The 27976-nt window shown below is 47.0% G+C and overlaps 1 protein-coding gene across 2 annotated transcripts; it reads left to right on the top strand.

Annotated features, from left to right (window-relative positions):
* The first annotated feature begins 800 nt into the window (after positions 1–800).
* LOC135388734 (lysosomal acid glucosylceramidase-like) lies at positions 801–27976 on the top strand. Of its 2 annotated transcripts, XM_064618492.1 has the most exons (10): positions 801–903; positions 4648–4839; positions 5523–5693; positions 14987–15120; positions 15188–15360; positions 16724–16961; positions 20736–20960; positions 22380–22543; positions 25825–25947; positions 27859–27976. In XM_064618492.1, exons 1-10 carry the CDS (start codon positions 852–854, stop codon positions 27953–27955), a joined length of 1569 nt encoding a protein of 522 aa, XP_064474562.1. In that variant the 5' UTR covers positions 801–851; the 3' UTR covers positions 27956–27976. The 2 variants fall into 2 exon arrangements, with proteins under 2 accessions (XP_064474562.1, XP_064474563.1); XM_064618493.1 differs by lacking the exon at positions 20736–20960.

Below are 27976 nucleotides of genomic sequence, written 5' to 3'. Positions count from 1 at the left end.
TCCGACACCCTGCCTGCACGGCTATCGAGGTTGCTAGCCCAATGGCCCTATAAACCGAGTGACGCACTTGATCGACAGAGTACCGTAGTTTTGTTTTTAAGAAAAGTGTCCGAGCAAGAGTCGAGAAGGATATCGCAAAATTTGCTTTGGTGTCACATTGTTGTTGTATCACAATGACGCATTCTGACAACATGAATATCAGCGATATGAGCCGCATGAGGGTATAATGATTGATTTAGAGTGCTAAGAGCCTCGTGTTTTCTTGACGATCAAGAGCAATTTGTTCGTTCAAAGCCATATGAGACAACTTCAAGCATAGATCGAGAAGTTACCCGTCAAAAAGAACTCGCTACGAGTTAAGTTACCGTGTAAAAAATGTAACTAAGTTAATAACGAAGTTCTTCAGCCTGAAATGTAACTCGCAGTTAGTGAGTTACTCAAAAAACAAACGAGTTACTTCCAAGTCTCTTCGGACACAAAATAGCACTACCCAGGCCATATAGCATTTCCCCTGGCGATGACGTTAAGGGAAGAATACGGATCGATAAATACAATGAAAGGAAACGTGTGCAAGCAGTAGTGTTGGTTTGCACGATATGTTGCAAGTATTTGTGTTTGTGCGCTGAGAGCGTTCACTGTCCTTCAGCGGGAATTCAACAATACAGTGTGCCTTCCGCTTGCCGGGTACATGTATAATCCTCGCGATATCTTTTCTCATATTTCTACGTGTTGAACATTTTGCCGACTGTGAGACGATATACGCGCCTTTGAAAAATACGACACCTTATCTTCGCGCTCTCCAAAGTCACGATACAACCGATATAACCCTGGACTTCAGTTGTCTCGTGGATATGGGCATGGATGCTACAGCGATAGTTTTTCTTCTTGCTGCGTCTGTCACCGGTAAGAATAACATTCTGCAAAAAGGGTTCGATCGGAAAGGGTTTCATGGGACATGACTTCACCCAAGCTGTCACGTTCAAGGTCGTTTAACTGCTAGACCCACCAAACAATGGTGGGTGTGACTGATTGTGATTGCTGGAGCATGGGGTGTTAAATGCACGTCGTACGAAAATTTATTGAAGCAGCTAGAGGATGCGATGATTCTTTATGCTCCGAGGAATGTTGTCGACACAGACGCGTTGGGCTCCAAGAAAGTTTGTAATTGTCGTCATCGTCATCGATCTATCTGTTGTTGTTCTAGTTGAATGCTCGATGTTGTTGCGGGTGACCGTCTGTATCGCTCCAAAGGAGTACGGAAACACTAATCATCAGCGCTACTTGCCAACCTTTTTCCAGAGAACAAAAAATTGCGGTTTTAGACGCGAAGAAAATAGAGAGTTTTAGGAAATCGTTGATAACGTGGCTTGTGTCGAACCGTATGAACCAGAACCAATCAGTGGATAAGATTCTGAGTCATACACAACTGTGATTGGCTCCGATAGGCACAATAAGCTTACCAACGGTGTGCTAAAACTGCCTAATGATTTTGTAATATACTGGAACGTGAACGATCGTCTCAAGATGTACACCCCCCTCCCCCTCTAATGCCGCTGAGCACGTGTGTATGTGTCGAGCTCATGAAATGTATCGTAGATAAGTTGAGGAGAGGGGACAGGATGTGAAGTCCGAAGAATAAATTTACACAAATCGCCATAGCATCATTGCAACATACGAGGGGTGTTCAAGTCAAACCGGGACTTTTCATTTTTCGCAAAAGTAAAATGAACTTACAGGCGAGAAATTAGTTTTATTTTTCAACGTAATCTCAAGCTACGCTAATGCGCTCATCCCAGCGTTTTACGAGGGCTTGAATGCCAGCAGCGCAGAAATCCTTACCGGCGCTTAGCAGCCATGATCGGACCGCCCGGATGCTTCCACTATTTTAATGCGCGTTTAGACTCAGGAGTCAAATGGTGCACCCACGTTTCATCGCACGTGATGATCCGATCAAGGAACGGCTGTCCTTCAGTATCGAAACTGTACCTTAGCTCTTGGGAGGTTTTCAGTCTTCTCTGCAGGTCAAACACGGAGAGCTGCCTCGGGACCCAACGGGCACTAACTTTCCGAAACTGGAGGTGTTCATGAATGATAGTGTTCAACGTTCCCACAGAAAGGTCCGTCTTTCGAGCCAGTTCGAGACATGTTATCCGTCGGTACTTAAGGATCAGGCGCTCCACAAGTTGGATGTTCTCAGGAACTCTGACACTGGGCTCTGAGCCGCCCCTGTCGGGATCGTCCAGCACTGATGTACGGCCGTCTCGGAACCGTTTGCACCACTCAAACGCTTTGCTCCGGCTAAGTGTATCGTGGCCATACTGAGCCTGAAGTCTTCTGGGAATTTCAGATGACTTTATGCCTTCATTCACGAGAAACTTCGTGACAAGTCGCTGTTCGATGTGCGCGCTCACCTCGTTGTCGGCCATCTTGTCCACCACGTGTCTTCTGTTTTGCACAAACTTTGGACCACCACGTGGTGAACGCGGAGGCCTGTCGCGTGTCAAAATGACGAAAAATAAGTAGCGCGAGCCATTTGTACACTCAGGAGACAGAAAGTCCTGACTTTGACTTGAACACCCCTCGTAACATCGACTGGAAGAGACGTTATAAACGCACGCACGCACGCACTCGGATTGGACTCCTGAAGCGATCTCCCGCGATCTCGTTGAGAAGGAGAGAGAGAAGGAAAGTGTAAGCGGTTTCTTTCGCTCATAAGTCGCAAACGACGCAAGGGCGAATCTATATATTTGTTTGGCAGCAAGAAAAGACGGCTTGCTATTCCTTAGTAAATAAATGCTTAGTGTGCAATCAAGATAACAACATCTTCCATTTCGCGAGGAGAAATTTTTGCACTTGAGTTCCCCTTGAAAGCCGGCGACGACACAGGTAAGTCAGAGGTACTACTGCGTTGAAATGGGGTGTAGTTGGTATCTGATAGATATAATGACAAGCAGCCAAGGACAGGACGACATACGGTCATACGGTCGCACACGGGGTGATACCACGGCTGTGAAATGAAAATGAGTAGAGGGGGAGGAAGATATAACTTTTTTTTTATTTTTTGAGATTCTATTGGTGAAATTGTCAATTGTTTAGCGACATGTGTGTGTATATACAGGGTGTCCCAGAAAACGTGTCATTGAATTATAATAAAAAAAAACTACACCACCTAGAGTCATGCGGTCAATGGAATTTGTTCTTACTGGGTTTTTGCCACCTTCTAATGGGAATGTCATGTACTCCAATTATGTAAATATTTGCGAACTGAACTCGGAAATTTGCCAAGTAAAGGTCACTTTTTTACCCCACCAATATGAAGAGCGTGCCGAATTCACTCAAATTCACGATAATTCACAGTGATATTCACGAGCTATCACACCGGAAAAAATAGCCGAATATCGTGCTTTTCGGAGCACCGGACCATAGCTTTCTGACTTTTTGAGCGCAATCGCTCTCAGTGCGACAAATGGAGGTTCCGAAGCCATCCCACGGAGTGATAGTAGAAAAAGTAACAGTTCCTAAAATTGGGAGAGGGAAACCATTATCCCAGCGAAAGTCGGACGTGATAAGCCGTGCCTGCTTTATCTCTCTCTGCGATGTCGGGGAGGGCTGGGTTTCCAACCTCCTTTCGTCGGACTGACAAAGATTGTGCTGAAAAATTCATCGTGCGCTATTCTGTGCGACCTCCGTAGAGCATGATGCTCGGCTATTTTTTCCGATGGGATAGCTCCTGAATATCACTGTCAATTATCATTCATTTGACTAAATTAGACACGCTCTTCACATTGGAGGGGTAAAAAAGTGACCTTTACCAGGCAAATTTCCGACTTAAGCTCGCAAAAATTTACATAATTAAACTTACGTTACGCGACATTCACATGAGGAGGTGGCAAAGACCAAGTAAGAACAAATTACATTGACCGCATGGCTCTAGGTGGTATAGTTTTTTTTTTATTATAATTCAATGACACGTTTTCTGGGACACCCTGTATGTCGGAGCCCGTTAAGAAATCCAGCAGTTGAGAATTAGCAGTTGTGTTGTTGCTGTCTGTCGTCCTGCCCTTGGCTGCTTGCGCTTCACTAAGTCCGAGGTAGTCGTGACTTCGGAAAATCTAGAACCACCAGGATTCCAAGCGGACGCGCAGCTTCTTTTCCTACAAAAATAAGAAAGCGCCAATACATTCTATACCCACGTTTAACCTAAGAACGACAAGAAGTGTAGGCCGTCAACCTTACAGTTACTCCGCCCGGAGAAACCAGAGGAGAAATCCTGCAGCGCTGTCGACGTAATTTTTGTCGCGATGTGGTGGTGGTGGTGGTGGTGAAAGGGCTCGCCGTTGTCGGCCTCACAGATGTGGGCAACGTCACGACTGACGCCCTGGGGGAAATGTGCGTCCTGGGCCGACTTCTAAGGGAAGATGTGCCGACATATGCCTGAAAGCGTCTGAGGAAAACCCAGGAAAAAAACCTAGACAACACAGCCGGCACCGGGATTCGAACGCGGATACCTCCCAGTCGCGATGTACAGTTGTGCGGCTAGCTATTGCATCCAATAGGAACAAGCGTAGTGCGGGGCTTAAACATGCCGTTCTTAGGGTGAATACGACTATATATAGTCTCGTGCAACAAAATTATGTTCTGCCCAAGGTTGCCTGGCAGTGGCCGGATGTGTCCCCAGAGACTATGGCCGTGGCAGCATCGTCTGCGTCTGCAATAGCACACGGTGCGACTTTCTTGGGCCCATATCTCCGGAAGAGCATGGAGTGGCAGCCGTGTACGAGAGTAACAAGGCTGGACTCAGGTTCCACAAAAGCGTCGTCCGCTTCGCGGACAGTATTGGTAAGATACAAATGGTATGGGTGGTGTCTCAGAATACAGGGTGTTCATTTTTATTCGTCACAGATTTTTCTTTAAAATACTAGCAGAGCAAAACAGATGCCGTTTTTGCAGTTGCGTTATATCGCCAGGCAAACATTCTCTCGAATAAAGTACGTAATTACAAGATCACTAATTATCTAAAATTCATTCATCCACCTGCAGACTGTAGTATAGGAGGATGAGCAACCCGAAAGAATAGTAGTGGGGGACAATGCAGGCGCTGATAACTATAGGGTAACCGCTAACATTTATGAGGAACTCTTACAAGATTCTAGTGATGCCTACAGACAACAATGTGAACTTGTCATGGAGAACGCAACGGTAAGGTGATTAGGCGAGACAGTCACGGAGCGGGTGTACCTTGACGTGCACTGCCCGTGTAAAACTGCACAGCCGGCACGAGTGCACCTCCGATGCACTGGAGGGTGCCGTTAATACTGGATGATACTTCGTTGCCTTCTCACTTTCATCTGCCCTTTCCTTTGATGTTCCATGAAGTTCCTAAGTTCCAACGTTGCACGTTAGCATGTTTCAGTGACCTCCATTATTGACACCAACCACATTTATAGTTTTCTTTTCCAATCTATCTCGATATTTTTGCTGTCATGGATGTGCAACACATGCCTTCACATTCTGTATTGCAGGACTACCCAGCACTGAAGCCGTCAGTCTGGTATTGACGATCAACGCGAGTAAGACCTACCAGGAGATCGTAGGTTTTGGGGGTGCCTTTACGGATGCAGCCGGCATCAATATAAAGTCGTTGCCTACGAGAATGCAGGACGATCTGCTCAGATCTTACTACGCTCCAGAAGGCAAGTCCTATACCAACATAAGCCAGCGGCACGAGTATAGCCCCACCACTCCGCGATCAAGGCAACGCCCAGGATGGAGCTTACTTTACAAGCTGCGCGTGGGTGATGCTTTTTGGTTACTTCATTATGCCTCCTACTTCGTTTGTTGGGGTTGCGATGGAATCCGAGATTTCCCGACGGAGCAAGAAAGACCGTGACGGAGCGAGTCGATCTGAAACGACCAGTCAAACATGCGAATCCGCTTCGGATCGACCAGTGAAGCACGCATTATCCGCCGTGCCATTCAAGATCAACCAGTTGAATTTGCCGTGAGTGACGACAGCAGGGTAAGGTGGGGCAAGGCGCGACATTTTTGCTCGACAACACCTGTCTCAGAGGCACTTTGCTCCATGCGCTTGAAACTTTACTCATAGATGGCTCTGCGTGTCCGTTTCATTGCAGATGAGAATTGTCCGGATTGGTGTATGCGTTGAAGAGAGAGAAAAAAACAAAACAAAATACATGGTCGATTCATCGGTGGACACCACGGGATCTCCCCTTCACACGACCGTGCACAATGCTAACGCAAGACAGCATTCGCAGTCAAACGAGCCTTTCGGGCTTACTCCGATTCAGCATGGCGGCGCCGTCTTGTAGCCTTCTTTCACCGCCGCTCCTTCGCGCAGCTTTCATAACCTATGGCGCGCCCACGCAGACACCTCTGAACCTGTCCACCACCACAGCTGCACTGCAGAGTGCCGACTGCCGACGACGTGGCCAGCTCTCCACAGCTCCCGATAGAGTTCATAGTATAGGAAAATCCACAAAACACTGGGCACACGACCAATGAGAATGCAGCGATTGCTTCCTCAATCCTCCAATCAGAAGTCGTTCCGTCCGGCTCGCAGCCTGACCGGTTCTGCCTCTTGCTGACTTCTGCTTTCCATACTGGCCTGTACCGGCTACCCCTGACCTCTAGGTCTACTAGCTTTCATGCACGCCGTAAAGTTATTCCGTGATTCCAAAACAACTGTGAAACGTGTTCTAATGAAGAGAAATTTATTTGAGTCATTATACTGACATAATCGGCGGGTTGACGCATTTACATGCACTGAGCGTACTGTGTCCATTGCGTAGCGCTTCCTGGCACACTGCAACAAAGTTCAAACTTGCCAAACACGCAAACCGACACAGCCTATTCCCAACAACGAACAACTGTCACATACTTGCGCACAATCTCTTGATAATCATGTCCTTGCATGCTATACGTCAAACATAAAATGCTGCTGCTTCATGAATCCTATTTTCTTGTCACCGTTATGCAAATCTGACGGAGCTCGAACGTCTTCATCGAGACAGAATTCACGACAACACTTCAGTTTGAAATCCGATTTGTTGTTCATAGACCGATGCTTGTGTCGAGAAACACTACAACACGATCAGACACCATAAATGTACAAGGATAAGACGGCGAACGCACTTGACTCCCAACCAAAGACACTGCCGCCCGGCGTCCACCGTTCAAATTTCAAATGAAACCGCCGAGAGAGTACGCCGCACGCAGGCGAGGAAGCGCGAAGTGCAGTTTTCAAATTCAGGCAACCAACCCGAACACTCCTGTGGCGTCTGACCAATGGAGAGGCACGGCTTGCTTCGTGCGCAGTAACACGCATTTTGATACAGATTTTGCGAGAGCTGTGGGTGGTTGACGTGACCGCGTCGCAGTCGCGACGCGCCCTCTCCTTTCCTTTCCACCCACCGCGCATGCGCATCGCGCCGTGTGGACAGACAGACCACGCCGCGATTCTTGCGTAGCGAGGACTATAACGCTTACGCATTAAAAATTGGTTACTTCTGCCTGGAATGTAAAGACCTGCCAAAAAGGCGCGATTTTCTGTAGTCCTTTTTCTTGTCATCTGTGCAGCAACCTTTCGCAGGCTTATTCTATCAATGTAAGTCCATTCTATTTCTTTATTCATTCATCTAGATATATGCAAAATATGGGTATTCCTGGTTACCCGTTGTTGAACAGAAAAATTAATGAACCCAATGATATGCACGAGGCAAGACGCGAAAATTTAATTCAAATTTAATGCAATCTAAATGTAATTTAGGAACGGATAAGTCAACTATTCCATGGCTTTATGCTTGTTCATCAGACATTTATTTTTTGTATATTGCCTGGGATTTTCTAGCAAATTTTTCTGTTTCCTAGGTTATTCCTAGCAAAGCAGAGGCGCACGCAAAAGCGAGCGACTAGCGGCATATCAGACTAGCGGCGCCTTGTTTGCAAAGGACGGTGGAGCAAAGTAGCACAGGGTTCAGTGTGGTTTTATTACTCATCATGTGGGTGGCGGGCTCAAGAGGGTTGTGTATGGGAACCCACGGGGCATTACTTTGTCTTCAAAAAACTAATGTGTATATACTAATTCAATGGTAATTTGAAAGGAACACAGTCGTCTAAAATCCGTGGAGGAGCGACCCCTATAGGCGGTGCCATGAAATAACCATCTTGCCCCACGCGATGTCTCGCCTTGCCCCGAGGGTTGGGGCAAGATGCGACAATCTGCATTTTTGAATGTCTTGTTCTGTGTTTATTTTAGACCTGCAACGTCCGTTCTGCATTTACAGGTCAGAAGCTCTAGACCCCAGAGAATGTGCCTATGGCTAGTTTTATTTTTTAACACGAAAAATAACAACAACAACAATAAATAAAGAAGTGATGATGACATGGGATGATTCCCCGTGGTAGCCACAGGACCCTTCCCCACTTCACAGTGGTTAATATGAGAGGATGAATTATGGTGAAGGTGAAGCGACGACAGGTCGGAGTTCTGTTTAGAGCTCTCCGAGGAGTCCAGTGGCTTGCATGAAAGCAAAAAGGGAGCGAAGAGCCCGGCACTGATGCACAGGGGAGCTAAAAAATAAAAAATAAAAAATCCACATTAAATTGCAAATTTCTGTCTCATCTTGCAACACCTTACCCTACTTTGTTGGAGTTCCGATCGAATCCGAGCTTTCTCGGCGGACCAAGAAAAACTGCACAGTGACGGAGCGAGTTGATCTGAAACGACCAGCAAAAACATTTGTATATGCGAGTCCGCTCCGGATCGACCATGAGGAATGCATTATTCGAGGGAGACAAAAAAGAAGAATAAGAAGAGAAAAGAAGAAAAAAAAAAAGGGAAGGAAAAACCAATAACAGCCATTCAGGACCAACAAGTAGAATTCGCCACAAGTAACGCCAGTCAGTGTTTTGTTGGAGTTCTGATCGAATAAGATCAAATACGACTGTCCCTTTGCCCTATTGTGCGTAGGCTAATTTTCGCTACTCTGCTCCATTGGTACCGGACGTCTGTGGGAACGAGGAACTCTTCTTCAGACGTTTCACAAAATTTTATTGGTAATTAATGGAATCAAGGGACGTGCACCAGGTGTAGGACACGTGGGAGCGTCCCCTTTATTAGCCGTCCTTTCTGGCTGACTTTTCCTGCCAAAGTATATGCCCCTCCCCCTTTATTCGCATTTTTCTTCCTTTATCTCTGGTGGATTGCAGTGCACACGATGCAGCACCTCTACCAGTAATTAAAGAACGTCTACAGGCGGAAGCATTGCCAAGTAGGGAGCAAGACTTGCTGGAGACGCGTCCCGTTTTAATGGAGCAGTCCACGACATTGTTAAACAATACGTGTTCGCAAACTCATTGTGGTTTCCCTTTGCTGCTCGTATACGCATGTTTGTTTTCTTTTCTTCTTTATTTTCTTTTAAATGAGAAATTTCGCCAACTTCTCCCAGCAACGACTGATATGACAGCGCTTTCCCAGACTGAAGTACGGCAGGATTGTTTCCAGCGTTGTCAAGCTGTCTCGGCCATAAGTTTGGCCACCAGCATTGTGCAAGGTCTCGACGAGCGAGACTTCGACGACGTCCTTCATTTACGACTCCGCCGAGTCAGTAACAGTACCGAATAACAAGAATTTGGAAGTTGGAAGCCTATATCTACCAGCTGAGTTTGTGTTGCTGCGGTCTGTGGCTGGCTTAGTACAGACCATCCAAGGTATATATAGACAGGTAGCGAAACTCCCATAGGGCCCTGCGTCTTCAGATGACGCCATGATAGAGACTGTCAGCGCCATCCATCCGTTGCGCGGACTACTACTTTTGTAAATAAATGACGTCAGATATGACGTCAGCAGCATGAATAATAAACAGTGCATAATTAGCCATGGCGCGTTTGCATTCGCATACTTAGTTTGCGTTGTATCCCCTTCCCCTTTTCCTGACCGAACCATACTAATCACCCAGGGCAGCAATACCAGACGAGTACAGAAAAAGTAAATCATATCAGGTTTAATGACACATACCAGTTCGAAATACATAGAGTTATCACAGGTTTTGACGAAGGGTACGTGATAACCACAAATAAACAGGCAGTTTCACTTAATGTTCATTCCTAACCTAGACCTAAACCACGACCTAAACGTACACGTAGTGATTGGCTGTTTGTATTTCTTTAATTAGTGGTCATAACGGGTTCGTTGCAAAAACATGGTATCATTGGTGCGCAGCCGGTCCCGGAAAAGACGGTCCCGGAAAAAATGGTCCCGGAAAAAAGGGTCCCGGAAGAAAGGGTCCCGGAAAGAAGGGTCCCACTGGCAAAAGGCGGAAAAAATGGTCCCGCAGGCAGGCAATATAGCTTTGCCATCGCTTAAACACTTGTCATTGGCGTGAAGGTGATATATGTATTATATTTTGTGAACTCTGTGTATTATTTTCCTCTCTCTTTTCTTGCTTTGAATTTTTAGATAGATAGGTGCTTTATTTAGACATTCAATACATTACAAATTATAAATTGCGTAGTGAATTGCGCAGTAGTAGCACATGACTACCCCGCTTGATTAAAATTGCTACCCCAAAGTTGGCAGTAACTCGATTGGTGCGGGACAGATGACATTAGTGCACAAATACGCTTGGATTTAGTCAAGAACAAAAACAGCGGGCAATTACATGTCACACTGCTATACTAAGACAGGAAAAAATGGTACCGGACCCAGCCGTTATTTTCTTTCTCCCGCACATTCTTCTGAATACTATTAGTACATTCGTGCATACCGTGCATGAACAGTCTATGAACTAGTACTGAAACAAGTTTTTTATTGTCACTCCCGTGTTCTTTTCTGTGTTTAAGGAGTAGCGAACCGGCTTCGCACCTGGCTGACCTTTCTTGTAGTTATCATTATTAGTTTGTTTTTTGTTTTCTTCAGTAAACATATACCCCCCGCCCCACTGGTATAACCCGCATATTTTTATTCGAGGCCTCCTCCTGACCACGCCTAGGATAGAGTAGATTACACAGACAAAAAGAACTCCGCCCAAAGCCGGAAAAGAGAATAACGTCAAGTGTAAGCGCTAACCGAAGGACATAAAGCTTTACACCAGTACCATGCTTAGGCTAGAGTAGGTTACACAGACAAAACGTTCACTGACCTAGGTCTAAGAACTTCGGCCAAAGCCGGAAAAGAGAATGACGTCAAGTGTAAGCGCCAACCGAAGCTATTACCCGAAGCCAGCTACCGATCGAGTTATTGCCGACTTTGGGGTAGGAATTTTAGTCAAGCGGGGCAGTCAGGTCCTACAACTGGGCAATTCAAAGCAAGAAAAAAAAAAGAGCAAATAAAACACCGTATTCACAAAACATAATAACTATCTCTGTCTGAGGAGCATCATCTGTCACACCAAAGATGTGATTTTGTGCACAAGCAATGGCAAAACCATTCCATGCCTGCGGGACCTTTTTTTCCGCCCTTTGCCAGTGGGACCCTTTCTTCCTGGACCGTTTTTTCCGGGACCATTTTTTCCGGGACCGTTATTTCCGGGACCGTTTTTTCCTACACCCGTGCGCAGCTGATTCGCTAACACTCACGCTATCCTGGCAGGTCTTGCCATGAAGAAACCTTTTTTTTTCTCGGGGCCAGCGACACGGAATGCATAGCATTCATCTGTTCACACGTGTACGGGCCACGGTGGCTCAGTCGGTAGCGTGTTCGCCTTCTGATGGCGAGTTCGAACCCGGCCGAGGACGCCAGCAACTTGGTGGCAGGGTACAAGTTGCTTAGACACGCCGTCTTCCGCGAGGTACGTTAAATACGGGGTGCCGTGTGGTGAGCTTTCATCGCACGTTAAAGAACCCTCAGGTGGGCAAAAGCAATCCACAGACCGACCGCTGTGGCGTCGCTCATGATCTCAGTGGTCTCGAGACGTAAACCCCCCATTATTATTATGTTCACACGTGTTAACCTTGGTCTACAGCTTCGAGATGCGAACGTCGCTTCCTGTTCAATCCAAAAAGCGTACGAACTCGAATTACAGCATAGGTGGGGAGTAACGCGTTACAAAGTAGTGCGTTACCGGTAACGCGTTACATTCGAGTAGTGCAATATGGTAACGCATTACATTTGAGAGAAAAGTAATGAGTAACTTAACGTCATTACATTTTTACTAACTAACGCGTAACGGCGTTATGCGTTACTGCGTGTTTGGGAACATTGCTTCATCGTCTAAACTTGAAAGCTTGAGCGAGGACCGTGCCTGTAGACTCCGGAAAAATCTCCGATTTTTTCTATTCATCTTCAACAATGACAAGAAGGTCACATCGGCACCCGCGAAGAACGCAAAAGGACTATTGACCTGCTACTCGCGGGTTGAGATGTCACCTTCTGTTTTTTCACTCCCTTTGGTATTTTTCGGACGAATGGAGTAAAAGCGACAGAAAAATATCCTCTACCGTCTGAACAAGTAACAAAGTACCAAGGGATTCGCTGTTTGGATTTATACTGTGTGATATAAAAGGTCACCATCTCTATCAAACTTGACAAGCAGCACGCACGTGTCATTATAGGAGTCTGCTCAGCCACACAGATGAAAATTTTGAGCGTCAACTACTTCTGTGTTGCAATAAATCATACATGTAAGTTTTGTTCATGCGTGACCCTTGTTTGTGCACAACATTGCGTGTATTGATCTGCGGAACGCACTTGTGTGACTCAACCGAAAATGGTACATATTATAAGGACAACTAGCGAAGTAATGCAAAAGTAACGGCATTACTTATCAGAAGTAACGGCGTTAGTAACGCGTTACCTACTATCGCAAGAGTAACGAATAACGTAACGCGTTATTTTTTGAAAAAGTAGTGAGTAACGGTAGTGCACTACAAAATAAAAGTAACTTCCCCACCTATGAATTACAGTGCACGGGCACACGGCACGGATACAAGAATGCACGGACAAACGAGCCAACTGCTACACATGCGCAGTGGAGCAGGATACGGGAACGTACTCTGGTGGTAGTTGATTTCGTATATGTGTACTAGTGGGGCAACAGATGACTTTTCCTATACTTAAATAATGAATAAACTATTCGTTTATACAAGACCCATGCGCGCGTCATAAATATTTTTGTTTACGACCGTACCTGTGCTACCAACACCCAGGATCGCTCGAGTCACGGAGATGACAGATTTTTTTTTTTTCGCCTTCGCTACCTGGCTAAATGTACCTTGGACCACCTATGAAAGAGGAAAGAACGAAGACACGGATTCGGGGATCCGTGGTTTTCCTCTCCCACAATCAGGCGAATGGAAGGTGACTGCCTACGTTGATGACGTAACAGTTCTTCTACGTGACGTTGACTCTGCACTCGAAGCATTGCGTGTGTATGAGTTCTATGCTGCGGTGTCTGGGGGTGTCCTGAACTGCCAGAAGACCAGGCTCATGCCCCTCGGGAGTCGTGCGCAGTACATGTCTCTTCCCTTCCAGCACGCTACTTCGCTTAAGATCCTTGGTGTTGTGTTTGACAATCGCGGGCCTACGGCTGACAATTGACAATGGCCCTTGAAGAGGCGCGAACAAAATATGAAGCTGGCTCGCCCTACGAACTTTCTTACAGAGAGCGAGCGTACCTTCTCCGCTGTATTTTATCAGGCCGTTTGTGGCATCTGAGAGCCACGTCTCAATAGCCCCACAGGCAGTTGTGGTCCGGATTCATTCATGTTTTCTTTCTTTCTTTTGGAAGAAACGAAGAGGGCACGTGCAGTGTTGTCATTTGGCGAATCTGCTAGCGGCGTAAATTTGCCAGACTTCGGTCTTATGAACCTTGGAATCGCCCTGAGTACGACCTTGCGAAGTCCCTTTAGCGTTGAAGACACCCCTTCTAAGGTATTGTTAACCTACTGGATGGCGCCGTTTCTGAGCGAATTCCTGCACGTGGCCGTTGACCCGCCAGCAGCAGTGGTACCTCAGCGTTTCCATGCAGCCGTTCGCGCATACTACCAAAACCTGTCGTCGCTTGTCCCTGTCCGCAGCCTGCTTCAGCCTCTCGTATGGCAAAGAAGGTGCTACAGAGCACTGCCACAACATGTGCCTGTGCCTGTGAGAACACGAGTGGAGCACGCGGCAAACATATCGTGAGCAGCTGTATATGCGCCTGTCTCCCTGGATTTCTGCGAGACGTCATGTGGAGCTTTGCAGGGGGAATCCAACCAACTCGTGATCGCCTCCACTCGTGGAATGTAACAACGTCAGACGTCCATACTGTACGCACCAGGAGACTAAACAGCATGTCATCTTCGAGTGCCACGTTCCTCGTATATTCTGGAGCGTATTCAGACGGTCCACACGCATCTTGTGTCCTGTTCAGTTCGACCGTAGGCGGCCACATCGGCTAAGTGTCTTGCTCACTGCGTGTGGTGCTTCTGTGCTGTGGAAAGCTCGCTGCCCTGCTGTGGCCCGACGTCAGCGGACGACGTCTATCTTCTTGTTGGTTCGCAACGTGCGCGTTTTGCTCGCAAAAGTGTTACAGCACGAACTATTCGCTTTAGGTGTGCAGGAGTTCGCGCGCAGATGGAGTCATCTCCCTTCTATCTTGTTTCACAGTGGGTGTGTGACCGTCTCTGGTACACTCCCCTGAGCGTCATTCACGTGCTCTCATTTGCCCTGTAAATACTCTGCACCTGTGTATATACTCATACTCATTATGTACCGCATTCCATACTGTACATAATCGCAGACATCTAGAGTGGTGGACATAGACTGTGTTTGTGTATAGATATATGTAAGTTAGTATGTGTGTATGTATGTATGTAAGGTGTATGTCAACTAAGGTGTGAAGTAGCAGTTCTTATTCCGTTCTTGAGTTTAATAAATGTTCCTTTAACAAGAACGAAGAACAGTGCTATATTCCGTTATTCGTTGGTAGTCACTACCGCATAGCGCCATACAATTGGTCAAAACACATAAACCGCTGCAACGCTTTAGGTCTCTCATACAACGTGGGTAGAATTCCAATGGCCAGTACAGACTTTTCAACGCGGCTATATACTTACCTGGACGACCCGGACGATTTCAACCTGACCAAGTTTAGCCTCGCCCAAGAAGACTACGGACTCAAGGCACGCACGATGCTGATACAAGTACGTATACCTTATGTTAATACTCCATATTTCTTTCGTATTACAGATACCCTTCATCCAGAGAGCAGTGTCGCTAGCCCAGGACGAAGTATACCTGTTTGGCAGTCCCTGGAGCGGTCCTGCTTGGATGAAAACCAATGGGGCGCTCAATGGGAGAGGGAGAATGAAAGGAAATCCCGGTGGGAAATATTATAAAACGTGGGCCAAGTATTTCGTCAGGTGAGCGATGCAATTACTCAGATGCACTCAGGGCTGGGGAAAAAGGGGGAAGCCGGGGATAGTGTCCTGGGGCCGTGGCCCCTTCAGGAGGCCGCCCGACTCACGGGCCGACAGTTCTAGCACGAGGGACTCCGACACACGTAAGCATATACGTAAAGAATAAATATTCAGGTTCTGTTAAATACATAGGCGTGAGACGTGACATGCGCTGAAAGCTCTTTTGACCTTTTTGGACACAATCGGACTTGGATCCTTATTGTGAAGGGGCTCATTAGTTCATTCCCCATATCACCACCAGCAATGGGGTAGAGTATCGCCTCTAGCGATGAAACTCTCCATTCATCATCTTAAAATAAAGTTGTTCTTGTTGTTGTTAGAAGTTTGCAGGGCGGCCTGGGCTGGGATTAATCCCCGGGGCCCGTAATTTCTCTCGCCGGCCCTGGGTGCACTGTTCGTGATCGCTTGCAGTTTTGTGCGCATAGATGTTCAGGTGTGATGACTATCTTTCTTACACATATACAGTAGTACCTTTGAGATGAAAAAGCTAGGAATGAACCATTACGATTATTTCCTCTCTATATTGCAGAAAATTTCTTGTTGCTATATACTTATGCATCTGTGCCCCGCGACGACATTTCCGTACATTGGACTGGTTCATTGAAAGGTTTGCGTCGATTTTTTACACAAGCTGCATGTTTAGACCGATTTTTCGACAAGGACAGGAAATGCCATCGCCTATTTTGAGTCAGTACGTCCAGGCCACATACCAACCGCAGCACCACTCTTGAGTGTTAACCGTGATGCACCCAGTGCCTTCAAAGATGCGGCCCAGGCACGGCTTCTCTGCTAGGCGTTCCACGGACGAAGACCCAATTTTATTGCACAGTGCGTGCGCTGAAACTGAAGGCTGGTCTGAACGAGTTGGAAAAGTGAAGGGCCATTCTTTCGGTATCGCCAAAGCAGTGGTTCCCAAACTTCGCCGCCCCGCGGCCCATAAAAATATAGACGACCCCCCTACGTCCCCCAGTTTCCCTCGTCGCGGTGCCGGACGGCTTCCGATCTCAGCGCATTAACGTTAGCAAAAAAAAAAAAGAAAAGAAAAAACCGGTACACTGACATTTTATTAGAGCTACATTCAGACCGAGTTCTCTGGACCAAAAAGTCTTCCACGAGATGTAACCGGCATGGCATAGGGGACGTTCCTCGTTCTGAACCACTTGAAGTTTCAGTTTCCTTCGTCGAGGGGCAGAATCTAGCACCAGAAGCAATCATGCTTTTTCCAGGTGCTTAGCCGAGACCGGCGGCTTGCCGTGTACCCCAAATTTGCGTGTACCCCATGAGCGGTATACTTGTGTTCTTGCAGGTTCTTGCAGGAGTATGGCAAACACGGCGTTCGTTTCTGGGGTCTCACGGTGGAGAACGAGCCCATGAATGGGGAAGTTCCGCTGTTCCCATTCCAGTGCATGGGCTACACTCCGGAGATTATGCGGGATTTCGTCAAGCTCGACCTCGGCCCTACACTGCGTTCGAATGGATACGGTGCCATCAAACTCATGATTCTCGACGACCAACGTTATGAAATACCACGATGGACTGAGACAGTGAGTTAGAACGTCAGCTTTCGAACTTTCTTGTTGGTCTTGTGCAAAGTGTACATTCCCTCATCCATAATATAGAGGGTTTCAGCGGGCGCGTGCAGCAGTTGCTTCACACTCAAAATAGCCGGAGTGCGTAACCTATTCTAACCGTGATTTCATTTCAAAAACGGAGTCGCAGAATGAAAACGACGTGAACGCAAGCGGGCAGTGATGCAGATACGCCAGCTTGTACTTTCCCGGCGAAATTTTTTTTGGAACTAGTACCAGTTGAACCGTGTTATCGAACAGGGACCAGTTCAAGTAGAATCGCTTCAACCGGTCCCAGCTGAACTGGTACTAGTTGGGACAACTGATGGTCCTTGTTCGATAACACAGCTCACCCAGTCCCAGTTGGAACCAGTCCCAGTTGAGACTGGGATCGGCCAGAAACCAGTTAGGCTAACTGGTACCAGTTGACCGAACTGGTTCGATAACACAATTCACTCAGCCTCAGTTGAACTGGTCCGGTTGCAACTGGGACTGAGACTGGGAAGCACGTTGATGATTTGTTTTAGTTATTCGTTAGGATTTTTTCAAATACCACCTTATTTTTCATGGAGATTGGCAAACCGTTCCAGGAGTGGGAATTGACCATGCCTCTCGGTTCCTTAGAATTGAAAGGAGCGGAATTAGCAGACACCTCCATTCCCTGGAATGAAATTGGAATGGAAAGGGAGCTCCCTTCCAGAACCCTGCCCGGTAGTCGCTCGTAGCGTTTCACCCAAATTTTCGTTTTTAGTGCGTTAGCATTACGAGTGTCAAAGTGGAAAAATCTGTATGCATGTGTTTATGTGTATGATGATGGTGAAGCCTCACGTGGGCGGACGAGAACCCAATCGGAGCGCGAAAGGAGGGAAAGAGCGCTGCGCAGCTGCGAATGGGAGCTCGGGAGAGGGAAATGAGACGACGCTTCAAGCGCCGTCGACTCAGTCTGCTTAGCTCCGAACCTCCGTCAATTCACAGCTGTTGCACTCCGCGCTTCGAAGAGACAAGACGTGTGTCGAGTGAGGTCCTGAAGAACAGCCGCTTAATGCTTACGCATTTCTCTCGCATTTACTGCTAAATCGCCCCTGAATTTTTGGCTATGGCATATTGCGCAACATACAACTTGTGCGTTTATAGAAGAACGGTAGTTGTAGCCGACCTATACCGCACATGCGATGCCTTTAATGCGAACACCTTCTAGAATCCCCTCAACTCCTTCAGAGAGTAGAAATGGTGCAGACGTCATTCCACGAAAAATAATTACAAATTATTTTTGTACGCTGTACTACGTGGACTGTGCACACAGATCTCCCCTTAGAGGAGAGAAGTGAAGCTGCTTTCCAGTTACGGAACTTTGTTCCAATTGGTCAACAAAAGAGCGACGTCACATCGTGCACATATCGTCTGCTCTGCTTTCGTGGGGGCCGGGCCTTCTTGGTACGGGACCTATAGCATTATGATTCGCAGCACCAACACTTTCGATGATAAGTGATGGAGTTATATTTCTCAAATGGATGTTCCATTGCTGTCATCAGCTCTAAATGCTTTCATTTCTCCGATGCCGCAATAGTATCGTGTCTCTGCTACTCTCTCTGCACGCATGCATAGTACAGAGGTAGCAGACGATGACCACACCACTAGAAGCCCATGTACTCGTCCGTCCGTCGAAGGGTCGGCGTCGGGAAACCGAGCAACGCGGAGTCCTCGTATAGTATGGAGGTCAGTGGGCGAGCCACAGAAAACTTCGGGGTCGAGCAGCGGCGTAGCCAGAAAAACATCCTGTGAGGGGTTCTCTCTACATGGGAGAGGAGGATTTTCCCTCGTTTTCCCCTCATAAATGCACTATCCATTTCGGGGCGGGGGTTGAACATCCAGAACGCCCCCCCCCCCCCGGCTATAATTCTGATGGCTGATATGCAGAGGAGCGAGAGCCTGGGCCATTCCAGAGTTGTGTATTACAAGGGAGTCTGGCTGGCAGTTGGGAGGAGCCTAAAAAAAAGAAAAAAGAAAGAGGTTCGGCCTGTCAGTCACAGTTGCGCGCATTGGCTTGTTTCTGACCACGAGGACCTCCAGGACGATTGCCACCCAAAATGGCGACGAAGCCAAACCCGTTGAAGCAGGAATCTCGTGACAAATTCTTGACTTGGTTTTACGCTTTTCAGTTAAATAAAGTTGTTGTTGTTCTTTTCAGTTTCTCGAGAAACAGCTTCAAGCTGTGCTCCGCTGTCGATATGTAACCTAACATGATATGTTTTGTCGTCGTCGTTGGGCCTCGTGAACAAAGCGATCATAACGAAATAATAAGGAAAACGGACTTTGCTCTACAATTTTGAATTTAACTACTGATTTTGGTGAATATAAACATTCTTGCCCTTTCTTTCCAACGAGCCATGTTGTTTAATTTAAAAATCGTACCGACGACAGGATAGACACCAGAAGGTGGTTCTTCCGGCAGCGGATCCAGGACAGATGGCAGACGGCAAATCCTGTCGTGCCTTGCGTCGTCTCGGGGGCGTTCATTAAACTGGCACAAAAATCCAGGAGTTTTGCAAATCGCAAGAAATATCCATTTGCATCCTATCTGTTAGATGTTCCCTGTGCTTTCCGCACGTGCAGTTGTATCCGGAGCTCTCCACGTGAGGATGCAACGTGCCCAGAGGCTGAGTTTATAGTTGCAGATACATTGACAACAACTACCCGAACAAGAAAACGCACACCTCGCGGAGGAAGTTGCAGAACTTCTCGCGAAAATCTATCAGCGAAGCCAAAGTGCTGTATTCAAGTTGGTCATGGAAGGCAGGCCCAAGTAAAAGTAAAAGTAAGTAAAAGTGTAAAATTTCCCCCGTTCATAATTCACCCAAAGGTTCCAACAAACCCTCCGTGGGCGCTTCCGCTCTCGTCACTCTCCCTATCCAGCGCCTCCTCTATACTAGAGGAGGCAAGACTTTCGTGCAGTAGGCTGCACTTCAGCCTACTGCACGAAAGTCTTGTTTTTAATGTATATAGTAAATAGTTGATGCTCTTAACCGTCTTTGTTATTTTAAAATAAAATTCAGTTATCCCGTTACGAATCCACTGTGACTACGGTGCTCACAACTGACAATAGCTCAAAACGTGGGTGGAGCTTCAGGTATAGGCATGCTCCATTAATAAAAAGACTGTCCACTGGGCCATTCCTATTGGTTCTCGCAAGCACGCGACCCCTCGCGGTCGTCTCACCGATACCTGCTGTGATGTCACAGCTGGTTCCAGTACACACGGTGCCGATTTCACAGCGATAGCTGTAAGGTGTAAATTTTAAAGGGCAGGGGGATTCTGGAGTCCGTGGAAGAGTGTCTGAAGCACGGTGGTCTGAAGCATCCTCTAAAGCGCTTCCGCCCGCGCCTCACAGAGGGCGCGCCTCACAGGCTCAGGTAGGACATAGAGATAAGTTTTCGGTAAAGCGCTTCTGCCCACAGCGGGCACCCAGTCTCACGTTGCAATGTCTCAGGTGGACACGACAGCTATCGTTGTTGGTGAAATAGCGCGATGGATTCGCCCTAATTCTGTGACATTTTTTGACGCGACTACTAGGCCTTTTGCTGTGCAGAACTAGGAATGCCTAGGTTCGCATTAATGCGAAGAATTCTCTTTTGCATTTAACCTACCTAGCTTGGGGCGAAGTATCACAAGTCTTTCAAATACAATATATTCGACTCAGAATGTGCAAAGTACGGACGAACAGCAGCAGCTGACTATTCAACCCTTGCACAGATATTTCAGGATGCGAACGCTTCCTCCTTCGTGTCCGGAACAGCTGTCCACTGGTACGGGGACGACGTCACCAGTCCTTGGATACTTGACAACGCGCACAGTAGATTCCCCAACAAGTTCATTTTAGCCACCGAGGCCTGCGAGGGTTACCAGGTATTCATCAAAGAGAAAGTGAGCCTGGGCAATTGGAATCGTGCAGAGACATACGCCTTCGATATTATTCAGGCAAGTCTTCTTTCTGCTCATTTGTATACAGCGAAGCTTTGAAGAATGCGCCCTTACACAATGGCATTATTGCGTCCGCCTGGCTCTTGTGGACAGAATCAAATTTGTCGTTATTATATTACTCGACTCAAGTTAAACACAACCGTTACTGTATAGCTGTTCTTGGACGGCTTCATGAGCTTGATGAAACCTAAGTACCCATAGGTTTTAATTAACTTTCCTTTTAAAGTTATGAAGAGCACCTTTGGTGAAGAAGCTGTGTTCTGATTCATTATGATCTTGATATATAGTCCAGATCGTCGCTCATGATCATAGTTGTCTCGCGACATAAAGCCACGAATTAACTCGAATTAACTTATTATCCCAGGTCAGATCACTCAGGCATAAAGTTTCACGTGAATCCGGAACGAACAGTTTTTGATCAGGCCAGTTCAGGACAGACCAAGCCCAGAACTAACTGGAATAGGTCTGGAACCCCCAGATAATTATTGGTTTGGTCTGAACTTGATCCGGAGTTTCCGTACGAGGGATACAATTAAGATACAGTATACACAATTAAGATACAGTGAAATACTTAGAGATGAAAGTAATTCCAATGGAGTAGTAAATCTTTCGGAAGGTACGTAAGATACGTTTAAAATCTGTACATGCACGAGCTTGCTTGTAAAGTTGCGATACCTGCTCCTCAGTACGCAATGTTGGGTACTGTCTAATGATATCTGCTACCAACGGCTTTTCTTGGTACAGCCAGGATTTGAGAAATGTAAATGTCCTCTACAGGGATACAACTACTTTGGCTATGTAAGACACAGGTTCGTCCATCTCTTTTTTCCATTATTTGCAGTTTTTTTTTTATTGCGTGTTAGCGCCGAGAAGCAACTATTTGCAGGTGTGTCTCGATAATCTTAACAAATGAATAGAAGTACGAGGCTGCACTGTTGTATAGTCTGGAAGAACCTCATAAACATTGGGGAGTAAGGCTAACACCCCTCCATGAAGGGCGTGCACGCAACACCCCACATTAAATACGGTCACGGAGGGGTGTCGCTGCAACGCCCTCTCTGTTCGCAAGGGTGTCCGAGCGTCATTTGACTCCCTTTTTTCTGTGTGTATGGCTCACACCCAACACGCTTAAAAATGAACTTCACCGCATAGCACGCTCCTAGCCAACCATCATCTCGAATGATATCGTTATCTGCCCTGATTTGTTGAAAACGGGAGGCGTACGCCTTTTTGTGACACTTATACTGTTCATAATTGTCACAAAAAAGGCGTACGCCTCCCGTTTTCAACAAATCAGGGCAGATAACGATATCATTCGAGATGATGGTTGGCTAGGAGCGTGCCATGAGGTGAAGTTCATTTTTAAGAGTGAAGAAAGAACATTACAGCCATTGGACGTGATTCATTGTTCTCCAGGATCTTTCCCATTGGGTCACCGGATGGGTGGACTGGAACTTAGCTCTCAACCCACAAGGTGGTCCGAACTGGGTGAAAAACTTCGTCGATTCACCCATCATTGTTAACGCGACCAGCAAGGAGTTCTACAAGCAACCCATGTACTATTCGCTTGCCCATTTCACGTAAGCATACTTGCCGTTGTATTTATTATTTGATTTAGAGCCAGAATATAAGTACCTAGCGTAAAACGTTATATAGCGTAAGGTTGTACGCCTACGTATCCCACCCTTTTTGCAAACTTCTATTTAGCACCGTCGTTTCAACTCAATACGCGGAGCTGAAAAAACACGTATGCCAAGCCACATGAGAGAGACGACAAGTACGTAAACGGCTGCGTGTCCTGCACCGAAAACACATAGGCGGGAGGCAACGTATCGGCCCTTACCGTTCGCCTATACACTGTAATGGCGTTAGAACGTTTAGGGAGCAGGGGACTGTTCCTTCATAAAATTTCCGTTTTTGACTGCGGTTTCTGGTGCAGCAAATAACAGGCAATAACGACGCACGAGGCAATAAATAAGAAGGGCAATAACGACGAAAGCAGCTGACATTGCAGGCACCCCTGAACAAGAGCCCTCTCCCTGTCACACCCGTTAAAAAATTGTGGGGCCAGTCGGACAGACTCCGGGCGCAGAGCTTTCTTTGGTAACTTTCGTGATGTTAATTGTGTTATTGATGGATGACTTTGACTTGTAGACATTCGCGACCCTCTCGTTCACCCTGTGCTCCGAACGCCGGGAATGTCGGCACTACTGGTACCACTGTACTCCGCAGAGACTTTTCCGCAGAGACTTTCAGAGATCAGTTTCTGTACTCCGTACAGAAACTGATCCGTTTCATTCTCCGAACTGTACTCAAGCTCCACACGTGTAATACGTAAAATGTCGTTGTGATAAATCAGAATAACAATTGCCAAATACGTATTTACTGCGTTTTATACAGCAAACTGTAAAGCGACGCCCGCTTCGAACAGCAGACGACGTGCACCTACACACGTCTCAACACAGTCGACACACTTACTTCCTCGTCTTCTTTCAGCAGCTGCTATGATGCGGTCTTCATATCTATGGCCCGGATTCTCGCTTCCCCCTGAGTGTTAAGCGCACGCGAAGGGGCCCTTCTGTCCATGCTTCGTGAATGGACGGAAGGGTCCCTGCGCGTGCACTTAACCCTCAGGGCTGAGCAAGAATCCGGCGGTATGTTTCCGCTCCTCTTGCATTTGCTGCCGTGCAACATTTAGCGCTACCTTAGATTCTTTATTAGAATTTCGTAGACCAGGTTACGCATCCGCCATGTTTGCTGTCTACGCCGCTGTTCTCCCGTTCCAGCATTCTCGCTCGCGGAGCGCGCTGATTGGTCCAGACTCCCGTCAAAAGTAGAAGCAATGTCTACTCTTGCGCTGCGGCTTTCGGCACCTTCGCGGCGTCCGCGGGATTCAGGGACTGCTGTGTGAACGTGACAAGTTCACCGGCATCTCCGTCGTTCGCGACATTCGCGTCGTTCACTGATGTAGTGTGAACGTAGCATCAGAGCCCTCGGTACACAAGAATCGCGACGTGGTCTGTCTGTAGCCACGGCGCGGCGCGCATGCGTGGTGAGTGGAGAGGGAAGGAGAGGGCGCGTGTAGAACGCGCGACGCGATTCTGCGCACCGGCTAGTGCATCTGTGGTGGCCGACAGGTTCGAATGTGTCAGCGTGGTCGCGCCATGGGTTATGAAAGCTGTGCGTAGGAGCACCGGCGAAAGAAGGCAGAGGCTGCGCGGCGCCGCTAAGCTGAGTCTGAGGAAGCTCGAAAGGCTCGTTTGGCTGCGGATGCTGTCTTGCGTTAACGTTGTGTATAGGGTCGTGTGAAGGGTCGTTGAAGAGATGTGTAGCGTTGTGAAGGGGAATTCCAAAGGGGTTTTAAAGTTTTAATGCTAACGCATTTCCGTCGGATCCACCAATGGGTCGTTTTCTTATTAAGACATAGGCAATCATCACAAAACCCGTTACCCGTTAGTTTTGGTTACGTTATTTTCTACTTATATTCTTGCGGAATAGCAAGTCGACACACCGTCTGGCTGATTACGGTATATTCGTGGATTGGTGAATGTTTGTGCTGTCCAATCCCTAAAAGAGTCTTAGAGTCCATTTAGAGGTACACATTTCGCGATGGACGGTAAGTATACAACTGCCACCACCGCGCCGCGAGTCACCTTCGTGCATGGCCCAGCGCACACAAGATGGGTGGTTGTCGTGAGATGGGGCACAAAGTATATATAAGACAGGGTATGTCCCTCAGCCCAAGAAAGGATGCAGGGCTCGCAAAAATGCTCCTGGGCCAAATGACTAGCCCGCAGAATTTAGTCTCAGTGTATTATTATTTCGAATTATGTTTTTCAGAATCAATATATAGCAACCATATCGAGTGTGTCAACAGTAAACGATATAAGATAAAAGATGACAACCTCTGATAAGCATGCTGGGAATCAAGATAAGCAGCGCTAAAACGGGGATTTTCTCAACATTTTCATCTCCAGGGTGTGCTAAAAGTTTATAGGGGGGGAGGAGGACAACACCCATTACCTGGTATCCGCTGGCCTTCCTGCCTTTTTTTGGCCTTTTCGGATCTTCGGAGAGGTGTTGTGGGGGGGAGGTGCGAGAGGGGCACAGCTGGGGTCAAACACATGTATTATCCTCCCGTTATTATGACAGCGTCAGGCGCCCCTTAGAGTGGCGGCTTAAGTTGCTCATGAACAAAGTGACACAGTTAAAGTGGGGCGCAAAGGATTAGGGTGACTCCAGGCGTTGTTGATCTCGAGATTACTCATACCTCTTCTCGAATTGCTAAAGTAAGAAAAACCATAAAAGACAGTGACCGCCCGTCACTACGAAAGAGGCCAGTGAAGCACTGAAGGTTGCTTTATTGTTTTTTGAGCAACACAATGACATTCATAATGTTTGTGTGATTGATAGTACTCTTGTCCAGTTATAAAAGCTGATCACTGCAAGCTACACCAAGCAGTCATTGTTGACAGACTGTTTTGTTAAATAAATTGTTGTGCAGCATCATGCGTGCATTTTGTTCGGCCGTGCATGCTCTCTGGTCCCGACCGTACCGCTTTCTCGTTATTATGACAATTCGCTTTATGACCAGAATCCGCTTTCTCGCGGGAACGCAGGTATCATGAGCTGATGAGTAGTTGCCAACAGTCCCAAAGATGTAATAATAATAATAATAATAATAATAATAATAATAATGATAATAATAGTTGGGAAAATATTTTCACGTAATTTGAGTCAGCCTGCATTTGTGGTGACATGCTGCATGGTCGACCGTGGATAATTTCAGCCACTCTGTGTTCTTTAACGTGCACCATTCTTACCATACTGCATGCATACCGATGTGTGTCACAACTCGCAGGAAGTTCCTGCCTCGTGGAAGCCTGAGGATTGACGCTGTAGCGGAATCTGGTCTTGACAATCTAGTCACTTATGCAGCGTTCAAGACACCACAGGGAGCTAAAGTCGTCATTGTTCTCAACAGGTAACCATCGTGTTGCATCACGAACCTGTCGTTCGGGTCATAACAGACAATGTTCCTTCATATATAGGGTGTTCCACGCAAAATGCTAGAGCTGTTCAGGAAGCCGCACACAGAATACCTCTATTACACTGACGTCATTGATCCCACAAGAGTCCTGAAGAACATAATTGAGCCTCTGTATGCAATAAGGGGATAAGTCGAAAAATCCCAAACCGAGAAAACTGCAAGTGAATATTTGGTAAAGTAATTGCAGATGAGTTTCCTCGAATATCGCATATGCAAAATGAGAAACATATATGCATGTGTCTACATGCATGTCCCGTTAGCATAGTTTCTGGGTGTGTGACTTAGCAGAAATTGAACAAAACCTAGGAGCATGACATATCCCCTTTTTCTATATAACACCGCACGCACAGGGTTTTAGTGCAGGAAAAAACAGTTTTCACGAGTCGGACTTTCATGGTGACGCCAGGACGGGAGAAGTTACCTTTGTGCAGTGGAGCAGCATAGATCGTGATTATCATGCTGCTAAACGAGCACAACCTTGAAAATAATGTGCTGTATGGCCAGCAAAATATGACTTATTAGTATAGTGCATACGTTTTTCGATTACAACGCTCTATAGCACTGCTGACACGGTCACTTGAAGTAGGAAGAACATGTTTTTCGAGTGGAAGTCGACGTTGATTCCCCCATCGTAGCAAAATTTAAGTTCTGAGGAGGGATCTTCTGTCTCCTCTCGAGAGTATAATGGGCATAGAAGGTCGTTGTTGGTGTGCAGCGGCAGCGTCGGCCTCGTGGTTCCCAGTTATTCCGCAATGCCCTGGAACCCACTGAAAACCCCAGGTCGGTAGTGGAGAAAAATGCCTGTACTCGAAGATGCGCATGCTCGTTGCCCCGCGTTCGTTCGCTGAGGTGCCCTTCGCTTTCCACATGTATGTGCTTGGTGCCTTTTCGTTTCCATTCTGCTAGAGCTGCAGGAAACGAGGATACAACGAGAAGACTGAGGTTTATTGGACGCACCCCACGTGTCAAGTTTAGTTCAGCATCTTCCTCTTGTCTCGCGTCGTAAACCCCGAATTATTATTAAGTTCAGCCTCTTCGTTTGTTGATGTGAGGAATCTAGAAGGGCTAATCAGATAGCACGATAAAGCTGGAACGAGACTTTCCCTGCCTTGGAAGGCTTTCTCGAGATCTGTACGACGCCCTTACCTGTTACTTTTCCCTTTTAGAGGGCGTTGATTGTCGTCTAAGATCTTCCTGGTACAGTCCAAAGGAATCGGAGCAGATCTACTGTGTACCACATTGGCCATGTTTGAAGACCGCGTATCTGGCCTCCTCAAGTTGTCGTCACATTTTCGGTACTGCTTTATGTCACGGGCGATACGATCGTAGCCTTCCTTGTCGTCCTGGCGATAGTTAAATGGTCTGCTCATATCATTCTAACGTTTTATGAGAGGCGCTGACTAGGGGGCACAGATGAGCACTGAGCTCGCTATGCTCTAGATCTTCATAGCATTTAACTACCGCTGAAAAAGCTGACACTGATGCAGCTGTTAGCACGGTACCTCTTTCCCAAATATGGTAGCTTGCAGCGCCAGTTGAGAATAGAATACACCTGGACATCTTCCTGTCGGAATGACCCTCTCCTTTGGTTGAAAGAACTTGCCCTAGGAAATTGCTTAAAACAGCAAACGCACTTACGCGCCTTAGAGAGTATAGTCAAATCTTCTGTGGGGACCGTAGACGCATGTTTGAGGGGTGTAACTTCAAGACGAAGGCTAACGCATGTAACTACCCAGCCGGACAGGTGGGGGCGGCACACGCGGTGTGGATGAACAGCTTTTACCATTTTTCGTGGGACACTCCTGCAAATCATTTTGGAATGACTCCAGTTGTCTTGTCTTCCAGAGATAACTCTCAACACACTGTAGTCATCCGAGACGGAGCCAAGTCGTTCGCCAAGGCCATCACCGAACGATCCATCCAAAGTTTTGTATGGTGGTGAACATGAGCTGTTTTAGAGTGA

This window comes from Ornithodoros turicata, chromosome 3 (assembly GCF_037126465.1).
Source record: "Ornithodoros turicata isolate Travis chromosome 3, ASM3712646v1, whole genome shotgun sequence".
NCBI classification, from domain to species: domain Eukaryota; kingdom Metazoa; phylum Arthropoda; class Arachnida; order Ixodida; family Argasidae; genus Ornithodoros; species Ornithodoros turicata.
This window is presented reverse-complemented; position numbering and strand designations above follow the sequence as displayed.